General features: G+C 45.1%; 1 protein-coding gene across 1 annotated transcript; it reads right to left on the bottom strand.

Moving 5' to 3' along the window:
• Positions 1-884: 884 nt before the first annotated feature.
• LOC8023099 lies at positions 885-18,224 on the bottom strand. The gene is made up of 5 exons (XM_029992826.3): positions 17,514-18,224; positions 17,253-17,367; positions 13,740-13,885; positions 2,406-2,538; positions 885-1,472 (listed from the first exon to the last, which is right to left on the bottom strand). The coding sequence occupies exons 1-5, from the start codon at positions 17,942-17,944 to the stop codon at positions 1,251-1,253; spliced, it is 1,047 nt and encodes a 348-aa protein (XP_029848686.2). The 5' UTR covers positions 17,945-18,224; the 3' UTR covers positions 885-1,250.
• Positions 18,225-18,898: the final 674 nt, after the last annotated feature.

The raw sequence follows: 18,898 nt of genomic DNA, 5'->3' as shown, positions 1-18,898 counted from the left end.
AGATAATAAAGAGGTCAATCATTCCAAACTGAAATTTCTGTACCAAAGGCTCAAACCGAAATTTATGTACCGAAGACTCAAATTTCGAGCCTTTGGTAGAGCTCGAACCTGAAGGGTGGCAACACCTGTTGCATGAGTAGAAACTGAAGGGAATAAGCTTTCATCTCATTTTTCTTTTCTACTAAGTGTACAATGTTCCGTGTACCATAATATCCCAAGAGATAGCCCACCTAAAATCGAAAGTGAATCAGGTAAAAATAAGGAGTATGTTAACTTTCAGTGTGCGATAAAAAAAAAAAAGTTGAAAAGTGCTAGTTTTAAATCTTGTAACCCGCGAAACTTGTGATCACAGTGAGAGAGCGATGAACCAAATTTGACTGTAGTTCCCAGTCAGAAATGTTTGCTTATCTCCCACCATAGCCAAGTAATACCATTCCTGCCAAGGTCAATATTGGCCAGGGCCCTGCAATTATGGTCAGATACAACCTAAGAAAGGCAGTGCAAGGGGAAAAGAGCAGAAACTAGGAAAGCTGAAGTGGAGAAGGGCCACCTCCTTTCCACAACGACTTTTCTTGTGCGCAACCTTTTCCCCCTCACACTGTCTTTCTTAGGTGGTATCTGACTATAGTAGAAGTGGGCTCTCGTTCGATGTTTTTGAAAAAATAGCAAATCATGCCAAAAATATGTGTGGCTTATGTTTCGGTTGTATCTGTACCATAATATCTCTCAAGATATTATGGTATATGTATATATATATATTTTTTTAGCTGAAGGAAATAGGATAGGTTTTTGTTTGAAATAATGTGTTCCATAAAAATATTGTTTGGCGAGAGTACTGCTCAAATGTTAAAAGAGATCATCTCAAATAAACAGGAAGCCATGTGTGTAGTAAATAAAGTAGCATCTGCATTTTCTTGTCTTTACAGGCAATAAAAAGTTAGTTTTCACGGTAACTAACATTTCTAGAATTGGGTAACCTCTGACCCCCGATGGGTACTTTGATCGATGAGTAACTTGGTAGCATAACTTGATTGCTTTTTCTCAGTAATTTATACATACAAGCAATCAAAACTCAGGGCACCACACAGCATTCTTTTTGCCTTGCCTGGCTAGTAACAAACGCAACGGTGGTTGTTCCTTGCCACACACAGAGCTCAGTTGCCAATCATTCAACTTCCATGGCACATCCCGACATGCAAGCTGTATTCAAAGTTTGTATCCTTGGAATGGCTGCCAGTGTTCCTCCCCTCTCAGACTTTTGCCAGCGGGTTGCTCACGATGGGCTTTGGCCTTGCACGGAACACCAACTTCTTAGTCACAACTCCCTCAACATGGTATTCCCTGGCAGTGTGCTTCGACGTGCCATTGCTTGCAGACTCCTGCATCACCTTTCTCATCACCAAGAACGGCTTCTCAGCCTTTTGCTCTTTGCCGTACAGGACATGGTGGCCAACCAGCAGCACCGGCACACCCTGAAAGTGCAAGCATTTCCCTGTAAGTACTGGGGGGATCGGGGGCCGAGTGGGTTAGCGCACACCAACTCGGAGCACGTGGAGCGAAAGTTTGCGCTGCAGAACCCAGGGATCCTAATCTCAATCCCCACCCCTGCCCGTTTCGATCTAGATGATCATCGTATCGGCGTGCAGTCGTGTATCACTACTGCGTGGTGCACGTTAAAGACCCCAGGCTAGCAGTTCTACTGCACTGGCTAAACCGCTCATCTACAGCTGAGACGCCCACTGAGGCAGACTAACTTCTGGCTGTATAAACATACACACAACAATTTGCTTGCCTGTAAGTACTGTGCTTCTGTGGTGTTGCAAACCCTTCAGGGTCGATTAATTATTATTACGTATCATTATTATTTGAAATGGATGCATAATGGTCTCGAATGGACTTTCACTGCCTTGGAAGCCTACCGGCCCGCCTTCTCACACCACCAGCCTCGCGCCTGTTTGCACGGGGAGGCACTCACTTGATCGAATGACGTTTTAGCGAACTCCCACGTTTCATCGAACGAGTGGGAAGTTTAGCGCACTACCATACTTTCCACGCGCTTCGGGTTTTTCTAAAATTCACGAATATATTGGTTCTCTAAGAGGCTTCTCATTTCAACCATAAGTTTATTTTCAGTAATTAAAAACGTCATTAATGCATTTTAGATAATTATTCGCCTTATCGTGAAGAGATTAGCCCACACAAACCGCACTAGGGTACTTTTCACAACTGTTCTGTTTTTTTCTTTCTCTCTAGACTGAGGTTCGATCGAATTAAAATCGAACACCCTGTAAAATAAAGACCTCGTGCGTACGTTTTCGCGGGAGGCACTCACTTGATCGAATGACGTTTTAGCGAACGCCCAATGTTTCACCGAATGACCACTTTAGCAAATCAATTCAACTTACCGCTTTAGTGTAGTGGAGATCTCCGATGTACTTTCCGAGGAAGCTGCTGTCATGTGTCACCAGATCCCCTTGCAACTCAACGATCCGGAATTCTGGTATTTGGGATTTGCCGCCGGCCTTCGTCGACGCGGGCCTGCATGAAAATCGTTGTAGTCAACAAACGAAGTGCGCTCCGCTCGAAGAGCTCGTCCACGGAACTCACGTTTTCACGATTATTTGTACCATTCTTAACGTTGCGCGCTTCTGCTGAAGAAATGAGCAAACGTCTAAAAGAAACGATCGACTTATGGTGAATTCCGCTCGCAGATCTCGAGCGCTCCAAAAGCGCTCCATTTGGAGCGCGCATATTCCGCTCGCAGATCTGGCTCAAGTTGGTCATCTTCCGCTCGTAGATCTCTGGCAGCGCCCGCTCCACGGAGCGCCCCAAACTCCGCCGAACTTGCACTGCGGGGTTTCACAGATCTCTCCGGAAGTTGACAGAGCGGCCCACGTGATTTCCGTCTAAATCGGCGGTGCGCATGCGCGGCGAGGTTGGAGAGATCGGCGGGCCGGTTGGGTCGTGGAGTTGGAACTGTAGAACTGTGCGGGTGCGTCGGTTGTTTACTGTGGATTGTGACGGCTCGAACGCTTCTACTTCGCGTAGATCAGGGATAAAAAGCCGGGAATGTGGAGCGTGGCAAATCGTAAGCGCTGACATCTGTGAATGCGAGAGGAAGAACGAGAAAAAGAACGACAGAAAAGCCGGAGGAAGACGCAAGGTTAGGCCTATTCATTATGCAGCCAGTGATTGTTTACCTTTTTGCACTGCATTCCGTCGGCGTTTTCTCGTGAAATAAAACAAGAAGTGGTTAGGCAATGACCGCGCAAGTGATGGTTTGTTACCTCTGAGTTTATTAAAGTCGTACTACAAATCTGAACTCCACCGCTGCCAATCGCTGTCCGTGCCCCGCCGCTTCGAGGCGGCGGGCCGAAAGGTATGTGACGGTGCCGAACGCGGACTTCGTTATTTGTGACATGGGCGCCGTGGTACGTATAATTTCGCCCGGCCTGTGTCGCGTGTTACTTCTGCAGCTAAGCAGTGACAGTCGTCACTGGTCGTTGGAAAGATCAGCCGGCTGAGGCGTTGGGGGGACTGGTCAAGTTCGAGCAGCGGCCATTTTCTACGGCGGAGGGAGAAGGGGTGTGGGGAGAGGTCGCTCCAAAAATGCAAGTTTATCTTCCCCTCGTCGATTCGGAGCGGGTCCCACGGAGCGGAATTTTGCCTCCCTCGCGGATTTTGGAAGGCGCTCCAGATCTACGAGTGGAATTCACCATTAAATCTTCCTTACGTTAAAACCACTTCACGCGCGAAAGCAACAAAACAGCGGATCCCAGCTTTGGATTGGATAGATTTGACTTGATTCTGTTGACACCGTCGGGCCGCGGGCGCCAACTACGAATTCGTTTCGGTTTCAAACCGTAAATACAGCTCCGATTTTTTTACATTTTTTTGCTCGTTAATTTGTTTTATAATTTCTTTTCATCTAGGTTGTTCATTTTTTTCCTTTGCTTATGTTTCTAAAATTATTAAGTTTCGTTTTCTCCATAAAGTGCGCAAGTAGAAACCCTACAATAACTCTATGGCTCATACAGGCTTACTTACATTGCTTTGGGGTGCAGACTAAATTAATGTTGTATCGTCGTCGTGTCTATTTTTTCCAAAAAAAAAAAAAGAACTAGAAACAAAGAAAACAGTACTTGGCATAAAGAGCGTGCTGGTAGGGGTAAAATATACATAAGGGAAGGACCCTTATTTCTAAGAAAACAGTCTCACAACAACCGGTGTTGCAGATCTTTTTATTATTATTATTGTTATTATTATTGACACACACACACACATCACGTCTCCAGAGACATTCTGCGTATTCGTAATCTTTTTGCCATGCTTTTCTAGTTCTGGGTTATGATAACGACTATGATTGTTTGGTGGGCTCCTTGGGATTGATTAGATTATATGGATCCGTCGAGCCTCGAGCCCTTCGGCTCTTGAAATCGACTGCCATATTCATCCGTGCAACAAACTGTAGTTTATTTAATGAAACAGCAGTGTATTTTAAGCTTTAACAGCGATAATACAGCTGATCTGGTTTTATGCACTGCCATTGACAGGGTGATCTAATATTAACTTTATGTATGAGTATTCTCACACCCTTTGCAGAGCAAACGTTCGTCTTTCTTGCACAGGGGTTCCGTTGATGTCAGAACGCCAAGCTCTTATTGGGTGATTGAAAAAAATAGTGGGTATACCTCAAGCATCTAGCAGTGAGGTCCACCCATTATTCTTCCAATCAAAGCCAATCAGAGCTCGGGGTTGTTCTGACGTCACCGCAACTCCTGCGCAAGAAGCAGGCGACTTGCACACCACAATCCTTATACGTTTGTTAATATTGTTGCAAAAAATGACCGAGTGCATCATGACTAATTGCAGAACTTATTGTCCAAGAGTTGGTGCATGCACAGGCTCCATTTGAACTGTCCACTACATTTAAGAGACAACAGGATAATGCTCACTTTGTCAGATAAATAATTTGTACTCCAAGGGTCTGCCATCTCAAAGCTTTGCCGCAGCTGCAACAGAGTGAATACTCGGAGCTGATTTTTTCTGCAGTGATGTTTGAATACTTTTCACAATTATCTGTCATGTGTTAAATCTCCACCAGCAAAGATACATAATTTTGTTTTGTAGTATGTGGGTTACATTCAGTCTTGATAAGTTACCTTTAAAAAGTAATTAGTCACAGTTACAGATAGTTTGTAAAAAAAAATGTATTTAAGTTAGTTACTGCATCATATTAACTTTCAAGATACTTTCTTTTTACTATTATTTAACTATGGAGGCATTGATGACAGCACAATGACTACAGTGTATATTTATTTAGAACTCTCAGAAAACTTTCATTTCACTTTTTGAGCTATATATTAATACTGTCGCTGGGCTTTGTTGAATCGAGGCATTTGGTGCTTCGATACAGGCTGTACTAAATAATAAGTTAGTTAGTCCATGTAACGCCACCGCAAATACTTTGCAAAGTTATAACTCAGCTTTCCCCTTTTCATGACATGCTTTTCCTCACTAAAGAGGTGCTAACGGATGTGCTGGGCGGCAGTTCAGTATTAAGGCGTAAAAAGCTTTCCTAATGGCGAAAAAGTCGTTGAGACTGCAGAGCGCTCTTGAGGCTTCAGCCTTCCATTGTTCCGTCTCCATGCCTAGCGGTGGTGACCAGAAATAAAAGTCGAAACTCATTTCGAGGTGCTTGTGAAGGTTAGAGGAAGAGGACCTCTCTGCTGCGTATACTCTTTTGCAGTGTTTGCAGCAAGCACTGAAGTTATCGCCACCATATTTGAGAAGGTCAAAGTGCAGTTCATAGCCGGGCCACAGCAACACCTGCTGATCTGCTGTTCGTCACCCATGACAGCCTCTCGTTTCAGTGATAATGGTTAATTACAATCTAAATATTTCCATCTTTCTTGCGACATTCACTATCTGTCCCTTTCTTTTAAGAACTCTCCTATTCCCCTTTCTCAGCTGACAGGAAAGGGGATACCAATGAGCAGACGAGTCCATTATAATAGGGAGGGGAGCAGAAGGCTAAAACAATTTGTAACTGAATAAAGTGGAAAACACCGTTCCTACCAACAAGGTAAAGAAAAAAGTGAACAAAAACAACACAAAGTCTTCTCGAAATGCGTTACGCTTCTCTTAATTTCTTCTGTGCAATGCACAACAAAAAACTGGATTGTAGATCAAGGGCTCACAGCCCCTCGGAAAAGGCAAGTCGACCAATAGAAACATCGTCTGTGGCCCCGGTCAGACAGTGTCTTCCCTTGCGGAAACGCACTTTCGCAAAGAAAGCTATTGCCATGACTGCGGCAGAACCGGCGACAGAGGCTCTCGTTTGGCGTCAAACAGTCAACTGTTAGGTGTCTACACGTCGCGTGTTTGCGCGAGGTGGCTCTGTCGCTTGGATGGAGAGACGGGGGTACGATGGTGTTCGATGAGACCGGAAAGGTGAAGACAGGGCGAGAGAGCCCCGCACAAAAATATTGAAATAAAGCAAATGTTAAATTAGCTTTTCCACCTGATGAAAAAGGAGAAACAAAAGTAGAAAAACGCTGTCCCCCTTTGCTCTGATAAAAAAAAGTTAGAAAAGTTTCGAGTTATTTTATTTTGTCGTGTCTAATCTGGGGCCCAGCTTCTGCGGTCGAACCCGCTGTAGTTTTCACAAGATAGGGTCACTTCTTTTTCTCAAAAAGTATCTGTATCTTTGCAGATACTTTTAGTTAGTTTTTCAAAAAAGTATTTAAGTTGATGTTACAGTTACTGCAAAAAGATGTATCGAGTTACAGTTAAGTTACAAGAAAAAGTAAAAAGTTACGGTATCACAATACAAATATCGCTATACTACCCAAGACTGGTTACATTAAGCTACGGCATAAATGCTAAAGCGAGTATTGTCAATTCCAACTTTCTATTTTAAAACTCCATTTTCGCGACGTCAAATTTGGGGGTTTTACGTCCCAAACGAACGAAGGGCATCTGACCTGCCTCAGCAAAGAACCGAGAATTAATTTTGGCCACTCTGTGATCTTTTGACATGCAACCAAGACCTCGATTACATGGCACCTTCTCCACAACATGCTTCCGTCAGATTGCTAGCACATTGGCTGAAGTTTGAACCTAGCATCTAGAAATCCGTATGCGAGTGTCTTGCCTCGGATTCATTGAGGCAGCTAGCGTAGAAGTAGAATCACAAAGACACAAGAACAGAGAAAAATAATTTATGTGCTCTCCTTCCTGGAGGAGGGAGCCTTCCCTGGTCCCTAGACTAAACAGCTCCGTGCTCGTGGAGACTTGCGCCTGAGCAACCTCAGGTAGCGCATGCGGTCCCACACAGACTGGCACATCTTGGCCAGTCTGGGCTCCCGCTGTCCCTCGGCTGACACGGCAAACTGGTGCTGCTCCCTGTAGCCAAAACAAAAGCAAAAAAAGAGTGGCTTGGATTAGACATTTTGTCACATGCAATGCAAATAGCACTAACACCCGGTTCCTATCTCACTAGGTAGCCCCCGATCCAATGCAGCGGAGGGGGGAGGGGAGAGGAAAGATTTGGTGCCTCACCCCTCAATCTACATGGTGCAACATCACTGGCAGCAGGCGCAATGACGTTGAGCCAATGGAAGCTCTTAGGGCCTTGCTAAGGCGCCAGCAAGGCCCTTGCGAGGTTCCCACATAGAGCTCTCGCTTTAAAATGTTTCGACATCAAATAGGGTGTGACGTAAACTTTTCATGCAGCGCCCGCACGATTTCACAAAATTATGTTTTAAGCTCCCAGAGCTTGCTATCCTAGCAAAGTATCCCAACTACTTTTCGAGAAAAAAAAAGGCCTAAAACCATAAATAAAAATAGTGTGACGTAAAAGACCAATTTCTCATTAGCTCGTAGGGACCAAGATTTGCATAGAAGCATTCAGTAGTACAATTTATTGTTTACTTATTAAAGCAGTAGCTTTATACACCTTTCCAAAAAACACTCGACCTCAGGGGCAACAAACCGTTTTCGAGCCCAGTCACCGAGTTTGAGGCTAGACTCTCAACGGCGTCCCTCCTAACCCTAACCGAGTGGACTGTGATTTCAACAGGCGCGGCCTGCGTAGGCGCAGTTTCAAACGCTGCTGGCGGTTAAATTCTCGTCTTTTTCCGCTATATTTTGTGTTTCATGGTACATGTATTTTCCCGAGGACACTGCGAAAGCAATGTACCACATTTAAAAAAACAAAAAAAGCAAAAAAAAAAAAAAAATTTTTGTTGGGTACGCACGCGACAGAACGAATGCGACTATAATGTATACTCCTAGTTATTTGTTTTTTTTCCTTACGATAAGTTTAGACGGCGCCGCAGGATTTGCCGCATGTTGAACGACAAAACGCTTTGCTGTCAAAAATAAATTGCAACAGAAGAGGGTCTAAAGTCATGCATTTTTCACGCTCACAAATAATGTGTTTACTGATGGACAGGACACAGACATACAGTTGAGGAAGTGTTAACATTCAAACAATATATCGTACGTACCACACGATGCAGCGTTATCCGAAAAGAATTTATTTGAGAAAGATCTCAAATAACACAGTCACAGTCGACGACAGTCACATCTTGACGATCGGACGGAATCCGAGATGACTTCGTTTTGGGGCACGTTTCGGGAGAGCTTCCTTTTTTCACAACCGCACCAAGGCAAAGAAACAAACGTGACGGACTCGTTTCTCACCCCAACCCGGACAACTATTTTTGGAAATGACTGAGGATTCTACGCAGATTACCTCTGGGAGTGGGGAAAACAAAGTTCGCAAAATCGCGTCGAGGGTTGTTCGACGTCCTTCACCTCCTTCATTTCCCATGAATGTCGAGCAGAAAAGCTTGAATGGCAGGCACTTACCAGCCTTATTTCTCACAATGGAAGATAATACAAAAAGGGTACGCAGCACGCATAAAAAAATTTAAATGGAAACTTTCAAGAGGGGCGAGAAAACGTAGAATGAAAAACCGCAAAAACGTAGGTAGACGACCGCGCTGAGCGGGTCTTCAGTCCCAGAGAGTGGCAGAAAATTTCTAGCTGATAGAGGGCGCGAGAGTCGCACCAGCCGCATCAGCATCAGTAACATGGCGTCGGCCTAGGAGCGTTTTTTGGAAAGGTGTATAGGGCCAACCAACCTCAGAGGCCGCTTAAGAATGAAATGTGTAGGTCAGTCAGTCCATAACCGCTAAACTATTTTGAAAAAAAAAAAATGCCAACCAGTGTTACAAATTTAGCACGCAGTAACGGGAGGAGAAGAAGCAGGTGGTGTGAGGAAGCGCGAGTGGAAGGGGCAAGAAAGAGAGGAGCAGAAACAGGTGGTGAGGAAAGAGTGTGCAAAATGAGGAGTGGAAAGGGCAGGAAAGTGCCCTTCTCTTCTCTTGGCGACCCAGAAAATTCAGATCAAAGAACAGGAACAAAGAAGAGAGGAAACAACACAAGGTGCACTTGCCCAAGTGAAGTTTATAAAAACATATAATATAGGCCGTTGTAAGATTCTAGTGAAATATAAAGCAAAAGTGTGCCGAGAAGTTCATGAAGCATTTGAGATAATGCAAAAGGAAATCAATGCGTCAGTGAGCCCTCCCTTGTCCTCCCAGGGAGTTTGATTTTATCAAGACATTTCGTTGATTGTTGTGACGAGTAAGCGTTCTGCAACGGCCTATATTAAATTCTTAAATAAACTTCAACTGCGAGTGTGCCTTGTGTTGTTTCCACTCTTCTTTGTCCCTGTCGGTTTTGGAGCTTTTATATATTTGACTATGAACCAACTTGCCTAACTTTTCACTTTCTTGTGTCATAACTCTTTCAAACTGTATCAGCAGATCTACCATTCTCACAAGTCTTCTGCCCTGTGTGGTTATGCTAAAGTTAATGCGCACTTTGATTTATGCCTGGTAAGCTCTCTGAGCTACAATTTTTTGTGACGTCATAATTAGCAAGATATTACATTTAAAATAAAGTATGTATTCATCCACCTTACATTTCGTTTTTAATTTTTTGCTTTAGTTCAGATCTTTTGTATTGAAATCCTTATTTAGGTTCATTAATTTAGTATTTTCTCATTTATATTGCTCAACTACTTTCTAGTCCTTGAGACTGTGACAGGTTCCCAATTTGGCACCTTAGCCAAGACGTTTAGAGGCACCTGCAATAAAGCAACATTGATGCAAATATTTTTCTGACTCCTGCAAGATTGTGGCCAAATTCCTCGACTTTTGCAAGTTTTCACTGTTGGCAAACACAAAGGTCCACACTGGGACGGCCTGTCAAATGTCGAAAAAAAAAAAAAACCAGCAGTCCTCACGATAAGCCAGAACGGAAACACTATTACTTTATAAAACGCTCCACGACTAGGCACTCAACATGACTTCCATTCTAGGAGACATTCCTTGGTGCATTTTCTCACAACAGGAGACTGTCACAAAACAGATCGCGCACAAGGCTTACAGTACTGTTCGAATTCAATAGATGTGTCCCATGAACTAAAGCATGACAAGACTTCTACTGAAAATTGTCTTGGCTAAATAAATTCTTTAGGAGGAAAGAATGTTCCACTCCCTTGAGAAACAATCCACAACTGTGAGAAGACAGCTGGCAAGCAAAAACAATATGGATGGTGCGAGTGCTTATAAAGCCAAAGGTCTGTCTGCATTCGAGGCGTGGCAACAATGGTCCAACACTGTGGAGGACCGATCCAGCCAGAACGATACAACTGCTAACCTGAACCTTTAACCCCTTAAAGGGACACCAACATCCCCCTCCCCAAACTTTTTTTTTTTTTTTTTAATTTTTGCCAAGCCATTTATTATGGTGTCGGAATATTACCCAATTAATATTTTGCTACAGAGTCGCATATTTTTTTAATAAAGCCAAAAAAAAAAACGGAACTGCTCGCAACCGAAACCCTAGCACCGCACGGAGAAGTGGAGAAGAGAGAGAGAGTGGCGGAAGTCACGTGGCTACACCCAACCGTGTGAATTTTTTTTTCTTTTGCACGCAGCAGACGAAATGCGTTATGGGATCCGTTTGCCGTGAAACTCCTTTGCAGTTATGTTTGTTCTGCTCGCTGTTCTGTACTTCAAGATGAGTTGTTTTGTACATTTAAGTGTTGGCAATTAGTAGTGAGTGCCCGTGGTGAATTCCTGTGATCGGCTCCGAAAAGAATACTCCCAAGATGTTGCGTGAAAAGCTGCCTCACATGTCCTGTATCTGAAAGTGGCATTGTGGGGCAGAGTGCACAAGTTTCCGAAAGATCAATGGGTCGGGATCAATGGCTGGCTGCAATTCCTGTAGAACAGTTACTGGAGCCTCGGAAAGCGGACGCTACCCGATTTATATGCTCCTTTCATTTTGTGGAAAGTGACTACATTGAGTTCGCAAGTGTCAAAAATGGAATCCCATATCATTTAGTTCCAGCGACGTATCGTCCACAACAATTGTTTTTTTCAGCGATAACTGCAAAAAAAAAATGTCTGACAAAAAAAAAAAAGGTACGCCCACACTAGGGATTGAACCCGTGCCCGCTGTGTGTGAAGTGGACACCTTTCCACTGAGCTACCGAAGGAACTCTTTTGTTCGCAGCCGGTAGACTGTATGTCGGAACGTTTGCTGCCGATTTCCCTCCACTACATGCACTCCCGGCTTGAAGTCGGACAGCACCACGCATTGGCCACATTTACACCTAGTAAAGAAACCGTACGCGAGCGTGTTCAACTTGAAGCACGCACTTTGTGCTTGACGTTTGAGTGAGCAATGTCTTCAACCATGAGAAGGGACGACGGCTCAGCGATTTCGTGCAATCGGCTTGCTGGTCAGGCATGTCATACGGGATGAATGTCAATTCTTTTGATCGGTTCAAAATTTCTCTTTCGAAGGAAGACAGAATTTGCCGGTACTGTGAACGACAGTTCTGAAGTAGAGATCCCACGCCCGTCGTCCTCTGCCATCCGCTAGTCACACGATACGCGAAACGACGCCATGTTGAGAATTATCCAGTAAATGCACAGAATGCTTCCAATTGTCTGTGCAACCTTTTTTTTTTTTTTTTTTTTTTCAATCAACATATATGCAGTTTTTTGGAAACCGCAAAAAATGGGTTTCATATTTTCTTTTCTATTTTTATATTGGCTGTGTACCCACGACTTTGATTAAATTTGGTGGTCGTGACTAACCTTTAGAAAACGGCCCGTGACCACGGAAAAGAGAGTGAGCACGACTCAAACTGGTCAGATCACGATCGGCGGTTTTCGGGCAGAAAGAAACTGAATTTCGAGCCGCAAATTCTGCTCTGGGTAGTTGGGCTCTCATATGTCACGTACAACTAAAAACCTCGGCGAACATAAATACCCTGTCAGTGTCCCTTTAACCAATTTGGACGAGCCTACCTCGTTAACATAGAGATGTCCCCAAACCATGCAGGACAAGTATAGCTTGCCTGCTTCCCCCGTTCTTGCAGTCAATAGACCATTTGCTATAACCCCAAGTGCCCCGGCCCGTGCTAAAAGAATCATGGAAACGGTGTTCCTTCAGCCCCTTAGTGATCGGTAATTTTAACTCTATTCTTGGTTATACAGGTTTTGAGTGTAATTCGGAGTTACCCTGAACAAGCACCTGATGACCTGTCATATCACTTTTAACATTTCTTCTCAATGTCAGCGTTTTTGATACTGTGCTGTCCACCCTTCAACCTGGATAGGCTGCAAAAATCTCTTACATTATTATCATGCTGATATTAAGTTAGAAACGCTAAAAATGCTATAAACAGCCCCGCAGACTCTGAGCTAAATCCTGGTTTTTGTTGTTGTGCATTATCGGCTTTTTAAGCAATTCCTGCTCAAACAACAACCACGAGAATGATAATATTGTAAGAGATTTCTGCAGCTCAGCCAGGTTGAAAGGTGGATCGCATGCGCAGTATCAAAAATGCTGACGTTGACGAGCAATTTTAAAAGTCATATGGCAGGTCCTTGGGGTATATCAGGTGCTTGTTCAGGGTGACCACGAATTATGCTCGAAAACTCTGTAACCATGAAGCTGATCGAAAATTAGCTATCACTAGGGAGCTGAAGGAACACCGTTCCCATGATTCCTTGAGAGCGGGCCGGGGCGCTCGGGAATACTGCAAATGGTCTATTATTTTGGACGAACCAGGCTCGCTCACTGCTTAGTTTGAGGCTCTGCCAAAAGATGGCAGCACTGTTTATTTTTTTTTTTTTTTAATATTTGCCTCCTATTTTGATTGTGGCTGGGAGCTTGATTTTGAAGGCTAAAAACGGTTAAGGGGCTAACATACCTCCAACAGTAGTGATAAGACGACCCCAAACCGGTACAATGCTCATCCATACCGAAATGGACAGGGATGGTGAGCGAGCCTAGGATCCCCGAGTTCTATGGCGCGAGCTCTGTTGCTACGAGCCCCGAGCTGTGGTGCACAAACGCACTAGGGTCTGTTACAGCTAGTTCTCTATGGCAGAGGCTCACAGGCAAACGACTAACTGAGAACAGGCCTAACTGAGACCGACTGGAAAGCGTACCTCTTAAATAGGGCACCTTCTCGCACACATTATTCACCATGTTTTTGATTGGAGGTCCAATGAACTGCCTATTTCCCTTCAACTGTCTCACTCTTTCAAGCTTAACGATGCAGAACCGATCCACATTCTAGATCACACTTCGAACGGGCCCCAACTATGGAGGCAGGACAAACGAGACAAAGCAGCCACCTCAGGAGCCTTCGACAGGAGCGGAAGTAGCCCCTCTGCAGCAGGCTCATGGCAATGTAGATACGGCAACGGCACAGGGTTGCTGGATCTCCTATTCTCAGTGCCAGCTTCAGCTGCTGCACCGACACCTGACTGGCGGCTTCCGCCTGCAACACAATTCACAAAAAACAAACTAAAATTTCAGAAATAAAAAAAAAAAAAAAAAAATATAAAGTGAAACCAGCTTGTGAAAGGACAAACCACTGCTACAGCAAGTTCCCAAATGAACACCAAAACAGAAGTTAAATTTTTCTGAGCAGAGGTATTTCTCAATTGCTAGTTTGCTTAAACTAGGATATTGATCAACAAATTTTAGTGTACATGGTTGAAAAAACCCCGAGACTGCGGGTAAACGACACAACACTAAAAAGTCTCTACTTTTTAGTGTTGTGTCGTTTACCCGCAGTCTCTGGGATTTTTCAACCGCGTGCAATGCAGTCTCTGGGTTTTTTCAACCACGTGCAATGTACACCAGCTCGTTTGCGCCCTTACTTTTTGTTCAAATTTTAGTGTCTTTGTTTTTCTTAACACTTCCAAAACCAAAAAGATCATATTGCCGTGTCCTTGTTCTCCTCAATGCAACATTGAGAGGACCACACCAGCGACATAAAATACAGTTAACATTGTGAAAATTTGTTCAGCAGAAGGGCTGCACACCCTGCCGCTTGACAATTTACGAATTGCAACCACTTTCTGCAAAATAAACACTACCGATGGACACCTGGAGATGGAAGAACTAGCTAAAAATGATGGAAAAACAAAAAAGCCTAAACTTTACTGAAATTTATAAAAATATATGTTTTTTGTTGCTGCTGTTTGTATTTACAACAGATGCATGACAACCTATAAATATAGGAAGTGGATATTTTGCAGGCAGCCGGCACAACAACCCAGGAAAAATACTGCCGGCAGTTCTCCCCTATTGGCTGGCTATACAATCACATGACGACTGCCGTAATCTGCTGGTAACAGACCTGGAAAAAAAAAATGCCGGCTGCTTTGGGCACCTACTTACAGTTTAGACTCCGCAAGTCCCGTAGCATGCACTCATTCGGCGATTTTTTAGAAGGTTCGTATTCCTTCTGAAATGCCTCTGAAAGAGGAACCAAATCTACGGGCCCTGCGGCGCATGTGACCCTCACAGGTGTGCCGTAAAATCTAAGCGGGCGGAGAAACGGGAGACGGTGGCTTCAGTAGTGAAAGCAAATTGGAGGATTCCTAAAGCCTGTGATGTTCAACACTGGGGCAACATAACCTAAGCCCCACACCGTCCTCCTTCTGCACTATAAAGCAGACAAGGCGGCAGAGTTTCTGTGGCAATCCAATCAAAGGTATAGCAACGTTCGCCATTGACGAAAGACAAATACTTTGCTAAGAGAACACAGGACACTCTCCTCATTTGCATTAGACGGAACGACGGCAGCGCCACAGAACAACCCTGGTGAAGTGGCTTATTCGCCGATGCCTCTCCCCCTACCCGCCTCCTCTTGCTGCCAGAGCATGTGAAGGCAACGCCTCAGAATGCGGTGCGGTTGACGGAGTTATGGATGTGAAGACGGTAAAGGCTGAACCGCATGTAAGCGATTTAGCAAGCGATGAGATGAGCGAAGGCGACAGTGACGGAGATTTCTTAGTGTTGCTCGGTTTCTGAAATTCTAGAAAACGTTGCTCATTGCCTTGGTTGCTTGTTCCCGTCGCTTTCATGCGGTTTGCCTCAGTGACAGCGAAGCAGGTTGCCATTGCTTGTCTCGTCGCTCGTCAAATCGCATACATGTGGTTTATACTTAAAGGGCAACTCCGCTTGATTTTTGATATTTAGAAAACTATGTAACCCTCTTCAGTATCATATAGGAAGACCCCATGTCAAATATTACGATCTAATTCCGTTTATATATTTAATAAACTGGCCAGCAAAGCTTTAAGCGAGCAAAGTCGCCGAAATCTGCCAACTCTAGCGTGCGGCGCGAGGCACAATCATCAGCGCAGTCAATGCCACGGAGTTGGAGCAGTCGACATTGAGACACTACGTCAGAGACATGACTAAGTCATTCTCACGTTTTGTTTGTTTTTACTTCTCAGAGCGAAATTGAACGATGACGTCACGAGTTTCTCCTCCCGGTGTTGGCTGACCGGGCGTTCACGTGCTCACCGTAACGCGGATGCGCTAGTTTGCACTGCCCTGCGCACTTATCGATCTGTTTCTCTGCTCCCCTTCTCCTCTTTCGTCTTCTCCCCTTCCCCCTCTCCCCCGGGCCATTACCGTCCACGCCATGCGAAGCGACCTACCCCAACCTGCCCGCGCGTCGCGTGTCCTGTTTCTCGCTCGCTCCCGAACGTCACAAGACCACGTGGTTCAACGTGACGTGGCCATGACTCTGACAACCCGAGACAATGTTGCCTGACGCAACCAAAGTTTCGGTTTCGGTATCAGCGGATGTTTAAATTAGTATTACACAAATAAAATTCCACATTTCGCGAATCCGAAGACGTGGAGTTGTTTAGTAGTGCTTTGTGAATTTGAATCACATGTAAGCCTAAATTTTTCGGAATTGAGAGGAGTTGCCCTTTAATGCTGCCACCGTTACGCATTACCTCGGATCTTTGTTGTCATATTTTTCTATGTATTCTCGGGACATGTCCATTATTCCTTTAGTAAAGTATTTGCTAAAGATGTGAACACACACAACCCTTTCTTCTGAAATGCCATAGTAAGTGCCTAGAAAGTTTTGGCAGAGTTGGGCATCCCTTGACAGTAGCCAGCCAATCTGAGGACACTGCCGGCAAAGTATCCACTTCCCTATATTTTCTATCCAAGGTGTATAGAAGGGTAGGAGAGAGCATGACGTCAGCTGCGTAGCCTCTACAAGCCATGCTCCCTTGACGCCTCGCCTCTTGCTCATTTTCCTCCTTACTCTCCTCACTTATCAAGCAAATGTGACCACATCACGTGACCGTAGCTAGCCTTCGATCTGATAAAACCTACCAGACGGAGCGCGCGCAAGCCTGCAAGGAATCCTTCTACAATCAACCATCCATCTCACACGTGACATGTCACGCACACCAATTGCCAGAGAGATCTACGGTCACGTTGGTCACAACATCGTTTAAACTTTTTATGACTACGGTAGGCTTCACCAATATTGCAACGTGGCCCCTCCTAGTACTTATAACCTCCTTGTTTCTATCTGTACTGAGGACGGAAAGGCACTGGAGCACAACTTTAATAGAGGAGCAAGTGTATGGGATGCCTTGTATCTTGAGGTTCTTCAATGCTTTATGTGTGTGTATATGTATTACATTCACTTCCTAGAAATTGCTTGCATGCACGGATCAGATACTACTGCCAGTTTCGGGTCCCGTGGGCTCTCTTTAGCGCTAATGATCATGTGACATGGCTACATGACTAACAGCCTGCAGGGCAACAGAAGGAAGAAAACGGCAGCGGATTAGGTCCGCCAGTGAAGTTTTACTTACAAACTTGACGTTGTTATCACCCAGAGCAGAGTAGGCGCCACCGAGTGTCGACAGCCAGGCCATCGCGTTTTCCAACTCCACTTGCTCAGCCACCAGATAGCCCAGTTTTACGTCCCTGGTCAAAGAACCGAACACTGAACAGAGGCTCTGTCGAGACTCGCAACAACTCTTAACAGCGATGAATAAATCAGTCAAGCAATGTTGTCGCAATTCCCAACAATCGTTTCAATTATAAAAAAGAAAAGTAGCTTTTCTGCTTACCACGATTTATCCATAACTGCGTTCCAAGGCACTAGCTGCATGCGGAAAGACAAATGCAACGGGCCGCCGAGGCAGTGTTCTCGTCGGCACCTTCTCTGCACTGCTTGGAAGCACAGCCTCCTGTAGTTGTGAGATCTCGAGAGTTCGATGATGGTGCTCCAAAACAGCCTTTCGTCCACCAAGCGCGTTCCCGCCGGCCAGGCAGAGTTGCGGACTAGCGGCCATGCAAGTGGCGTCTCTGGGCCAGACTCGGCGGAGTTTACGTCCGAGTTGGTTGCAACCGGTGCGAGACAAAGAGTTCTCTCAAAACGCGGTGAGATGTCTTCGTAAGGTAGGGTGACCGAATGGCGAGTAACCCAGAAGCGGTCTCCTGTGGCCTCAACGCTGAACTCGATCGAATCGATTAGAACTTGCTCGCGTTTGAAGCTCATGCTTTGCGATGCGAGTCACTTCCCGCATAGCTTCACTCCTGGACCAGATACGTCGGCACCGAGAGAACTTCGCGAGTATCTGTTCAGTTGAAGTGATAAGGACCGCGCTTTGCCGGCCACATGGAGGACGCCATGACAGACGCAAACGAAACAAGCAAACAAAAGCCGGTGCGCGGAAGTTGCCAGACCAACGCTTCGCGGTCGCTAAATACAGGGTCTCACAAAAGAAAATTTACACGGTCTTTTTTACCGCAAAAATAAACTAGGCGTCGCCGAACGCTCATTCTTCGCCCAAAGTACGGTGCCTGGAACGCGTCTCCGACTGGTGTGTTTACCGTGGCCAAAAAAGTGGTCCCTCGATTTCCGCCTGATGACGTCATAGAAGTGTCATGCTTTCGCCGGTCGCGACCCTGGCGGCGTCCCAACAGCTGTGGTGTCTGTAGCAGATGCCTGTTCTGCTGCAGGTCGCTTTCCACTGTGACAGTTCACGGAAGCTTGTGCAGCCGGAAGTTGGGACGCCTAACGGGACGCCGTGACGACAGCGACACTCGCGTTCGCTCGTGCTTTTCGCCAGCATTTCTACGGCCAACCGCCAGGATCGCGACAGGCAACAGCATGACACTCGCGTCATTTGTTGCCACATCGGGACCACTTTTGATGTATGGGCGGGATAGGACGCTAAACACACCAGTCAAAGACGCGATCCAGGCACCATAGCCCAAAGGTAAAGCTAGAGGTCACAACCAGTGTTGCCAACTCAAAAATTGAAAACCCGCAGTCAGAACCCCGAAAACCGCTAAAAAACCGCTAAATCCAAAACACAGCACAAAACACTTTTTGAACTATGTTTTGCTTTAATTCTTGACAAAGGTATAATAACAGTATAGATCATATCAATGCCATTTGAAAAAAAAAAAAGCTTTCCTTTTGTTTTGACTAGAAATCTGTCACGCC

This window comes from Ixodes scapularis, unplaced genomic scaffold (assembly GCF_016920785.2).
Source record: "Ixodes scapularis isolate PalLabHiFi unplaced genomic scaffold, ASM1692078v2 PGA_scaffold1__304_contigs__length_218370807, whole genome shotgun sequence".
NCBI lineage: Eukaryota > Metazoa > Arthropoda > Arachnida > Ixodida > Ixodidae > Ixodes > Ixodes scapularis.
This window is presented reverse-complemented; position numbering and strand designations above follow the sequence as displayed.

Bases quoted from the DNA above. Each gene is read 5' to 3' on its own strand.
- LOC8023099 (XM_029992826.3), bottom strand. From the start codon at position 17,944: ATGAGCTTCAAACGCGAGCAAGTTCTAATCGATTCGATCGAGTTCAGC. The intron at 13,886-17,252 runs GTAAGTAAAACT...ATTGTGTTGCAG, and splicing joins GTGATAACAACGTCAAGTTT to GCGGAAGCCGCCAGTCAGGT. The intron at 2,539-13,739 runs GTGGCTGCTTTG...ATTTTCATGCAG, and splicing joins TCCTGTCGAAGGCTCCTGAG to GCCCGCGTCGACGAAGGCCG.